Raw genomic sequence first — 11,214 nt, 5'->3', positions numbered from 1 at the left:
CCACCCTGCGGAGGAAGCTCATTTCAGCCGCCTGTATCCGGGATCTTGTCCTTTCGGTCATGACCCAAAGCTCGTGACCATAGAGTAGGAACGTAGATTGACCGATAAATTGAGAGCTTCGCCTTGCAGCTCAGCTCTTTCTTCACCACGACGGACCGGTACATCGACCGCATTACTGCAGAAGCTGCACCGATCCGTCTGTCAATCTCCCGTTCCATCCTTCCCTCACTCGTGAACAAGACCCCGAGATACTTAAACTCCTCCACTTGAGGAAGGAACTCTCCAACAACCTGAAGTGGGCAAGCCACCCTTTTCCGACTGAGGACCATGGCCTCGGATTTGGAGGTACTGATTTTCATTCCAGCCGCTTCACACTCTGCTGTAAACCGTCCCAGTGCATGCTGAAGGTCCTGGTTTGAAGGGGCCAACACGACAACATCATCCGCAAATAGCAGAGACGAGATCGTGTCGTCCCCAAACCTGACACCCTCCGGCCCCTGGCTGCGCCTAGAAATTCTGTCCATAAAAATTACGAACAGAACCGGAATGATTTTTGATTGTCATAAACATATTAGCATGATTAATTATCTCATTTATTTATCTCACGGTTAACCGCTACCAGAGCCAGCGGTAAATTATGAAGCACATGCCGATGTGACGCTGCGTCAGGCTCGCATGCTTAGTTATCTTTTTCCTGTTTCTTCAACAATTTCCATGTTCCATGTTTCTATAGCCTATGCAAAATCTTAAGTGGCACGTTTTTTGTATATCTTCACTGATAATAGTCAGTCTTCAAATACAGTAGCACTGCTGTTGTGTCCCAAAATACAGTATGTCACTGTTAATTACAATGTTATGCCATACACATATCCAAGGCAAGCAGCGATCCTCCCAAGATGGCGCAACATTCAACATGGCGTGAAGTAGCTTCACATTCCCTATATAGTCGCCCTGTCATATGGAAAGCCAAAAAGTTTACAACAAAAACGTCAAATCGAAAAACAACTTGGGCATTAAAGTTTTCACTATGTGTGAGCTCACTTTGAAACATGAAGAACGACGCTTACCTTTTAGTCCAAGAGGTCTGCACAATATAGAATAACACACTTTTGGATGGGCTACGGCCATTACGCCATTGTAAAAGAAAAAGAGGCGGCAGACGTGTTATCGCGAGATTCAAATCAGCGTTGTCCAAAAAGTTAATTTACTTGCTCAAAAAGTCTTTATAATGCAAATACATAAAAGTATGCAAAATGCTAATATTTTTACATGTGGCACTCTAAAATTTCAACACAAACATTAGAAATGAGTACAAACAACAGTTGCTTAAAGGCTTTTTATTTCGAGGTGCGGTTAATTTAAAATGTTAGCTATTTTATTCAGTTTTGTATCTGAAAGAGCCAATGGAGCTGCAAGTATCAGATGTTTTAAGTATTTGCCAGCTGTTAGATGCCAAAACACAAAAATATCTGCTCTTTTTCCTGAGAATTCTACATGGAATGCAATCATCAAATGTAATACTGTCCAATAAATTAAACAATGTAAAAATCCACCTTAAACACAAAAAAGTATAGATACATCTGTATTTTTTTACTGGCAAGTTTAAATGGTTATCTGGGAGAGCTTGTAGGTAAAAAATGTATTTCGTTTCTTATCTGATTTATAAATGTACAGGTCTTTAATGATGGACCCAGCAGCATTAAAACACTTGAAGAATCTTGTGGGGATCTGTGTTGATCTTTTGAGCATATCAGCAATTTAGACATAAATGGGGTCTTCTTGAGAAAGCTCTTAAGAAATTTGTTTTAAACCCTTTCTCCTGTCTGACAGCATTGAATTGAGCATGCACATTTCCCCCTTATCATCAAAATAATTTATTTAGTGTGATGCACTCATCATAAACATCATAGACCCTTTTCCCCATCAGGATAAAGGCAATGGTCAATATGACTTGTGCGTCATAATTTCTAAGACTTCAGGTGCCATTCAAGATAGCTATATGTGCAGCTTACTGGTAAAAGCATTGCACTAACAACGCCAAGGTTGTGGGTTTGATCCCAGGGGATTGCACATACTTAGAAACAAATGTGTAGGATAATGTAAGTCGCTTTGGATAAAAGCATCTACCAAATGCTTAAATGAAAAAAAACTGAATTTGAGTCACAAATGAAAATCATTCATATGTGACCCTACCTGTTTTTATACCTAAATCATTGCATTGAGTCAAATGAATGGCTGATCATGAGACTTGAGTCTATATTTCACAGACAAAGTCACATATCAATCACTATGAACTGTGCTTTTATGACAAAGAGGTTCATCAATCTTTTCCTGTTGGCTTCGCCTGGAAAAAGTAACAAATTACAACATTACATGAGGGTGACGTAATGACCGACATTTCGATATTGTTTTTTCCTTTGCAGATTATGTATCTAATGGGAAGAATTTTTGGCCCTATTATATGCAGAAGAGAAATACTGACAATATACAGAACATTTTTAACATCCATCTAAAACCTTCAAGTGTGCAGCATTTGACATTCAGAAGGGTTAAGGTTATTGTATGACTTGTTCGAAAGAAAATATCCTTCCCAAAAAATGTGCATTGAGATTGTGGCACAGAGTTGCAGGAGGTTTCTTGATTCAGAGGGACTGGGCCATGATCGGATCTGATTTATGGCTCTTGAGTTAATAGAGGGTTTGCACATGAAGTCACTTTCCCACATGAACACGCCGAAACTCACTTCCTTGAATGGTTTCTTTGTTTCTCCAATTGAAAGCAGGCATTTTGCTGCATGTTTTGCCACGTGAAGTCCCTGAGAACCGGAAGTTGCAATCGTTTTTACTTCTGCATTTTGATGCATGTCCGAATGAAATGGAATTTCTAATGAAAATGAGTGGCCATGGCTTTCGTCTTTCACGATTTGATTGGATGATTGGACTGACAGTGGAAGGGGAGGAGTTTATATAGCTCTGCAAGCCGTCTAACATACGTCATTTAAGATGGATAGTCATTACAGATAAGGAAGTGCATTTTCAGATTTTAACTAAAGATTTTGAGGGCACACAACTGGAAAAAAAATAGATTGACCCAAATTGATAAGCAATTTACAATAACGGTGCAATATTTCATGAAAAAAATAGGCATTGTTATTTTTAATTTCACTGGGACTTTAAGGGAGCGTGTCCTGGCACTCAAGGGGGCATATCCCAGCGTGTTCACGTGGGAAAGTGATGTCAATGAATACTCTCTATAAGGGTGGTTACAGCAAACAGCAGTAATGCAGTGATATCTGGCACTTTTGGCATTTGGCACTTTCACTCATAAAGGGGTTTGAGATCGATTGCGCATTCTGTGAATGTGTTTGGGTGTGAGAGTGTGTAAGTGGGACAATGTGTCTTCAGTTCATGTATGTAGACTGAGATCACCCATGTTCCATGTGTAAGGCCATACTGTACGATAAAATAATTTTTACAAAGGTTAACAGAAATAGTGCCTGGAGTGAAACTGGTTCATACATAGATAACTCTACAGTATACCATCATTTTTTCTTTCAGCAACATCCCTGTGAACCCGAAATCGTATCATCTCACCAGGAAATGAACGCAACTCTGTAACAGCTTTCTTTCATAAACATTTGAACAGTACAAAATTTGCCATAATTTTCAGTTCCTTAAATATAACTATTCAGACCCTCTTGTGCTCCTTTTGAGAGAGCAGAATGTCTCAGAGGGCCGTCCCGTAGAAAACACGGGAATCGCAATTACACACCCAACTGTCCACTGGGAATGTTGGCTCAACCTTCTGATTGAATGCAGATATCAAGTTTATGAGATATCTGCCTGCTATGCTCAAGGCTGAACCAACCAAATGTTGCCATCCTCTTGCCCCACATCCTCTTCTTCCTCCTCTTCCTCCTCCTCTTCCAAAGGTTCATGGGTTCTGAGGGCAAGCTCACGAAGAAAGTCAGGTTCATGTGCGGATATTTGTGAGGTGGATTTGAGGCCGATCTTTCTCTTGGTGAGATGGAACTGGTCACGAATGAAGTTGTAGAAATCGTACTCGTACTTCATTCTTTGGTAAAGCACCTGCATGGCCTCGAAACTGGGCATGTGCTTCTTTACTGTTCCTGTAAGATTCCCCATCTTCCAGAATGCTGCAGAGAAGATTATAATGAATCACAAAGAAAGCTATGCAGCCCAAAAAAGCCGTGATTGTGATTTAATTTAACAGCCATTTTCCTCAATTTGATTAGCAAGTTAAGTTTTACCTTCTAAGAACATGTACTTCTACTCTTTAAGTAATGTACTTCTTTTAATATTGAATTTTTGAAGTCGATATTTATCTATTAAAACATAAATTTCTCAGAAATGAACTAAAGGAGTTTGACTGAACACACCTGGACTTTTGTAGATGGTTAGGACATCACTAAAGTAGTGAGGTAGGAGTCTCTCCAAGAGGAGCAATACATCCTCCAACTCCTCCAAAATCCCCACGAGGAGAAAGTTCTCCACAACATTTAGTTTGGCCCTCTCCACAGCCCATACACCTGGTTCTCTGCACCAGACAAAGAAAGACGGCCAATTATTTGACCTCAGTGTTTGTTTATCTTTCATGAAGTTGAGTCAAAACGAAATCTCTATAAAATACGGAAGCCAAACATTTACTTGCTTAATTAAAGAGACGTTTGTAAAAACTGCACATGAAAGGAAAAACTTCTACAATGTGGATACATTTGTATGGCAATGAAAAAAATATTTATATTCTATATAATGAGCACAAAAAAAGTGGTATAGATTAATTAACACAAAACAACCTATACTTTATTTTCTCATTTCTCTGATGTCTGAAACTTTAAAGGAAAAATTTATATTTACCTGCACTGAGGATGCTGTCCACAAAAGTATGGCACAATGTAGAACAGTCGTGGATTAGAGCATTCTGGGTAGTTCTCCATAATGCAAACATTAATATCCTGCAAAAATAGAGAAATAAGACAAAGAAAATGACTACATTATAAAATGAATGAGGAAACAACATACACCTATGTACTGGTATTAAAATCTAGTAATAAATCCTAATAAACACTAGGGGGCACCGCTTACACAATGTATTAGACATCTTTGCTTTCCTTTAGGAAGTCATAATGTGGCAGCAACTGATGGTTATCTTTAATAAGGACTTCCTAACAAAAGCAGTCACTAATCTGGACCCAATGCATTAACAATAACAAAGGTTTTGTCCCTGTATCTGACCCAATAGCTGTAATTAATTACAAAGCAGAACAATAGATTGTGGAAATATTGAGCAATCCACAAGTGTTGAACGACATGACATGACACCTTTTATTATTGGATGAAATATCCCTCTAACTCATATTTTAAAGATCAGTTTTCTTCCATTGAATCACAATGAGAACATTCTTAAATCAAGCTAACAAAAAAAAGAATGGATGTAAGGGTGTATGCCAACTCAATGAAAGCTGTCATTAAAATAAAACATACCAAACACTGTGACACTAAAAATTGTTATGCCCTACAAACCAACAGATAAATAAAACTTCTGCCTTTCATTAAGCCCTAATTCAGGTAATGAAAAAGTCTCTAAAAGTTGACGCATATGCAAGTTGTTATGCAATACATTTCATTTCAGTCTAGAAGATTTCAGAAATCTGCTTGTATTACCTCTGTATCCAGGACATTAAAAGCAGGAATGTTTTTGTATTAGTCTGTTTTTTCTTCTGTTTTGATTATTTGTTCAACTAGTTTAGATTTATTTACTGGTATTTTGCTTCGCTCGGTTTTCTTGACTATACGAGCAGCATATATTTACCAGGACATTTGTATAGCCCTCTTTCCAAATTCTGTACTTTCCTACTCCAAATGAAGTGTGTTCTCCCTCTTTTTATCCCAAAATCACTTAGATAATTCAATATTCCAAGTTAATTCAAATTTCTGAATGAATTAGACCTAAGTTCTGCAACACAGTCAGATCCATTCCCTCATACAAATGTGTTCATTTGTTGACAATATCAAGCTGAATTACTGGAAATGTCTTCAAAGAAGTGAAACTCCAGGAGGGTCACTCCGTTTAACAATACTTACTTTGTGTGAATCTGAATAGAGTGTAAAAGCCAAGATCGCATCAATGTTCTTTGAACTGCATCTCTAATTCACCCGCCAAAACAGAGACACACACAACGCTAAAAGACATGAACTTTCAATACACAGACTCCTGTTGGGCTTCCGTTAAGTTTTTAGAGTGTTAAAGGGGAAAGTCAGATGGCCAAAAGTGCAAATGTCTTCAATAAAGTACAAAGAAACTAAAATATAACAGTCCAACAATTATTCAGTAACCTTGAGGAAAAAACTATCTATTGGGCCATAATGATCTCTCAACTCTATGCAATAACTTTAAACTTCACAATTAAAAACAGATTTATACGAAGATGCTGAAGATGGTTTGAGAAGAAAGAAGGGAATAAAGTTATAAATAAGGAATTACATCTAAAGTTACAGGAAATAACTTAAGTGGTTATGGCAAGCGTCCAGAGCAGTTAAACTGGGCACTCTTTACACAACGTCTCTTTCTCCAAGCCACGCTCAGGTGACACAAGTATTTGGCCTTGTGCTCTTGGTTCAGTCCCAAGATGGCAATTTCACAAAGCAACCAGGAACACAGCCATCACAATTTACACTTAAACTATATCCAGATGAGCATCATGCCCAGAAAGGAAAAGTGAAGAGATGAGACAAGAGGAAAGATAGCAAAAGACGAGAAGATAAGAGAGGGGAGGTGATAAGGCGAGATAAAAAGAGAGAAGAGAAGAGAAGAGAAGAGAAGAGAAGAGAAGAGAAGAGAAGAGAGAGAAGAGAAGAGAAGCGAAGCGAAGCGAAGAGAAGAGAAGAGAAGAGAAGAGAAGAGAAGAGAAGAGAAGAGAAGAGAAGAGAAGAGAAGAGAAGAGAAGAGAAGAGAAGAGAAGAGAAGAGAAGAGAAGAGAAGAGAAGAGAAGAGAAGAGAAGAGAAGAGAAGAGAAGAGAAGAGAAGAGAAGAGAAGAGAAGAGAAGAGGAGCAAAAACAGAGAAGACTGAATCTGGATGGGTTCCACTAACAGAGGCAATTTCCTGCCTACACACTCACAGTAAACCTTTGAATGATTTCAGTCATTAGTAAACATGGAGAGTACACTGATCTTGCAACTTTGAAGGCCTGCCAGTACACTTCAAATAAAAAACATTGTGGTTTTATGGGTGATGACATAATAGAATAGCTAAGATCGCTGCTGTTTGTCCGTACTGTGCGTATATATTCATGATGTATCCACCTGGGATGCTTTACAGTATAAACAGTACTGAGTGAGGTCCCAAGTATGCTTTGTGGTTAGTGACCACCTTTCCTGTACTATCTGGTCCAAAACCTCCATTAAAAAAATCGAATTAACCTTTTTGTTCGTAAAAAAACAAATCATATGTAGACACTTAAATTTGTCTACAAACACAACCGTCTTTAGACCAACAGATTATGAGGAACATTCAGTCATGTCCAAACATTTGACTTTATTTATTTTTCACTCTGTGTTTGTCACACCGACACAAGACTGAGCCAGGCAAAACACACAAACATAAGCTTGTAAACTTTATGTCAATGTGTGAACATCACTAATTTAACATTTTCCATCCTCGCTCCACGACTATGTCACTCTTTTGCACACATTATTAAAGAAAACCCAAAAATGAAAATTCTGTCTTCATTTGCTCGCCCTCAAATGATGAACTATTCCTCTACCTCAACAGAACAAAACTTAGCGATACCTTATTGTAATACACTAAGAGTTTTGTGAGTGCAAATCCATGCCAAAAGGATATGACGGGACATGATAAGTATTAAAATAATCACATTCATCACCCTAATAAAAAATGTAATTATAACACCACATCATAAAAAGTTCACTTATAAAAAAGGGCCCTGCAATTACAGACACGGAAATCAAGCTGACAGGTATGTTTGGTATGAGATAACAAATCAAGGTATTCCTTAACTACAGAAAACAGAGACGTGGTTACCCATTTCTCCAGGAGCAGAGGATGTTAAAAGGAGGTTGTGTTTTTATGGTGAAGGTCTAATCCGATTATATTTACTGAAGTCTCTCATTAAGCCAAGAGAAGGGCTGTTCCCATCAGAACATGTCTGGGAACTGTAGCTATGATATTTTGGTATATGATATACTTTTATCAGATCGTGGGATCATGTGTCAAAGTTACAAATTAGGATTAAAAATCGCAATTTAATCTTTTTATTTGTATGCATTTATACAGTACATTTTATGGGCATCTGTGTTCCCTGGGAATCAAACCCATGAAATTAAAACTACTCAATTATTGATTCTTTGTGGTGGTCTACCTGAGGTTTGGGCCACATAACGTTTGTTTATGGTGTCGCCACTAAAACCAACTATAGTAACATGAGCTGATGATTTGTGTTCAAGTGTAAAGTTATTTACTTCAATAAATGTAAGTTCAATGAAGTTGTTCAAAACACAGACTCCTTTCAATCTTACAGCAGGACAGGATGAGTAACTAAAAACATGGCCTGGACTCAATTAACCAGTAACAAAAAAAAGTCCCACTAATGTTCAGGTTTAAAATATGTCTGGGAAACTGGCCATTTATGTTTTACGAATAACAGATATGTGCCATAATTCTGTCACAATCCTTACTGAACTGGTGTAATTTTCAAGACGTGCCGAGTTTTCATGCGTGCTGAATTTAAGATTGATTAAACATTAGATGGTAGAGCGACATTGCAAAACACAAGAATGGCTAATCAATTCCTGAACATTCTGCTCGGACTGTAGTGTGGGATTGCTGTGGCCTATGACATCTTACCTCAGAGAGCAACAACTTTATTACTAACAGTGAACTACTGGAACTACACAAAGGAAAATATGCGAACCTCATGTGAATTTTACTTGTCTTACATAACTCCTAAGCCCTACAGTCACACCTCCACAACACTGTTAACATTAGCAAACAGATCTTTACGTAAGGACCTGTAAAGACTGAGAGCTCACATCACTGATGACTGACTCGAATATCCCAGAATGCTCTGAAAATAAGGCCACATTTGTGGAGCAAAAGTCATAATTTGTGTCAATAGTATTGGTGTTTTTACATAGTAAATGCTGAAATGGTTTTGATTATTTTCCTCCTTGCTTAGATTGTCATAGTTTTGTAACTATTCTTATTATGATATATATTTTAAGATGGAATGTCTAAGTTAATATATTAGATTATATTTGAATTCGAGCAAAAATAAATGATGAAGGCATTATACAAAGTTTCATAGCCAGGTTTAATTGATCTTTTCTATAACAAAATGAGAAGGAATATGTAAATAATAAATAAATAAAAACCAAGCCCTTGATATAAATGTGACGGCATTTGAGAGTAGCAAACAAAGAGATAAAAATAGAACCACTGACCAAATATCGCTCATCATCTTTCATCTGGGGCGTACGGACCAAATGATTCTGCTCTCCTCTCCAGTCCCCAAAACGTCGGAAAAAGTAATTGGAAAGGAAACGGTTAATCGGATCCCTTATGATGTTTATATATACAGGCTGATCTATCCTGAACCTGAAAAAACAAGAGAAAAAAGAGTGAGCACTACTGTCATTCATTTAATCCCAAACAAAGAATGGCTGGGTTTAAGCTTGGACCTGATTAAATAAATTCAGATAAATAATTCCTGATTTGCTTACCTTGTGAAATTGAGAAAGTGAACGTGTCTCGTGTACAGAAAAGGCTGAGGAATGGTGCTAATGTTCCTCATAAGATCCACCTGGCAAAAAATCAATACACAAACAAACAGAGATCAAAACACACATTAGAGAGAATCAAACCAGCATTAAAGCAATCAGATCAAGTGTACTGCACTTCTTTGGCAGTCCACCATTCCTTACATGGGAGTTGTTGGTACAGTGGAAAGTTATGTCATGACTTGATTTCAACTGATGAGGTCGACTTCTCATTACCGTAATGTCTCTTAATGAGGGACAGCTGGGACCACAGTAAGCTTTGATAGAGCACATGTGGCCCCAAACAAAAAGTACATGTATGCTGCAGCTCCATACACATTCCCCTCGCATAAGCAGGTTTATAACTCTACTCATGACAGACCACCATATGGGTGGATGGTGATGACGGCCTAGTGGTGATTTTTGACCCAACCTTAAAAAAAACTCCAAATAAACACTAAATTGAATTTTTCATTAGCTTTTTTTCTTAAAAAAATACAGTGCATTTACGTTTTCCATTTTTTATCCGTATGTGTGTTCCCGGGCAATCGCACCCAGGGAATTGAGTTACAGGGTTACAATTGTTATAACCCACTGAACAACAGGTTCCTTATGTCGTTTCTATTAGCCTTAAATTCAATTAAATATACGCCTATATGTCTATAGGTTCCAGATGTTTCAATTACAAATAGGCCACTTTTTAAACTATGATTTTATACCAAATCATAACTGCATTCAACATCATTTCATCCTAATCATCTGGACTTCAAGTTGGCTCCAAAAGCTCTTGTTACACATCTTTTATCAAATACGAAATCAGAGCCAAAATACACAAGCTAAGTGCCCATAAGGTCTGTGGTAATGACATCACCTTAATGAGATCATTTCCTGTACTGTACAGTGTGTTATGGGCACAGATGGCCTGCACTGTACCATTAAAGTAATGATATAAGAAGTGTTGGTGGGACCACATCACAAGTAACACTTCAGGTTGTGTGCTTATGTGGGTGAGAAGTTGGTGGTTTGGTGCACTGAAGCCAATTAAAAAATATACAGGTTCTCAACATTCTCATGTTTTCCTTAATTTCTTCTGTTAGGACCTGTATATATTTTTTATTGGCTTCAGTGGACCAAACCACCAACTTTGGTCAATGCATCATTGATATAACTGAGCACATTGTAGGTCTGAGTTATGTACCCCAAATACACTACACTACCGTCTGAAAGGTTTAATGTTCATTTCTGATGAGAGCTTGCAAACCCTGTGACATGAGACGTAGAGATTTCTAGTAAAGCAACCTAGTAAGAAAAGTCTGCCTTAACCACTCTAACCCACTGAGAAAACCTTCCAAGACTTGTTCTGAACCATCACATCATGATGTGAACATTATGATAATTGAATGGAAAGACGATTAATA

General features: G+C 37.7%; 1 protein-coding gene across 2 annotated transcripts in view; it reads right to left on the bottom strand.

The window, feature by feature from the left end:
* Positions 1 to 1,324: 1,324 nt before the first annotated feature.
* The window catches only part of usta (uronyl 2-sulfotransferase a), a 52,091-nt gene continuing 42,201 nt past the window's right edge, over positions 1,325 to 11,214 (bottom strand). For both annotated transcript variants that reach the window (XM_079474703.1, XM_079474704.1), the window contains exons 4-8: positions 9,761 to 9,840; positions 9,482 to 9,635; positions 4,878 to 4,975; positions 4,400 to 4,557; positions 1,325 to 4,156 (exon numbers count right to left, since the gene is read on the bottom strand). In XM_079474703.1, coding sequence (XP_079330829.1) covers positions 3,852 to 4,156; positions 4,400 to 4,557; positions 4,878 to 4,975; positions 9,482 to 9,635; positions 9,761 to 9,840 — 795 coding nt within the window. In that variant the 3' untranslated portion in view covers positions 1,325 to 3,851. The remainder of the gene's footprint in view (positions 4,157 to 4,399; positions 4,558 to 4,877; positions 4,976 to 9,481; positions 9,636 to 9,760; positions 9,841 to 11,214) is intronic.

The sequence above is a fragment of the Barbatula barbatula genome, assembly GCF_947034865.1.
Source record: "Barbatula barbatula genome assembly, chromosome: 15".
In the NCBI taxonomy this organism is placed as follows: Eukaryota; Metazoa; Chordata; class Actinopteri; order Cypriniformes; family Nemacheilidae; genus Barbatula; species Barbatula barbatula.
This window is presented reverse-complemented; position numbering and strand designations above follow the sequence as displayed.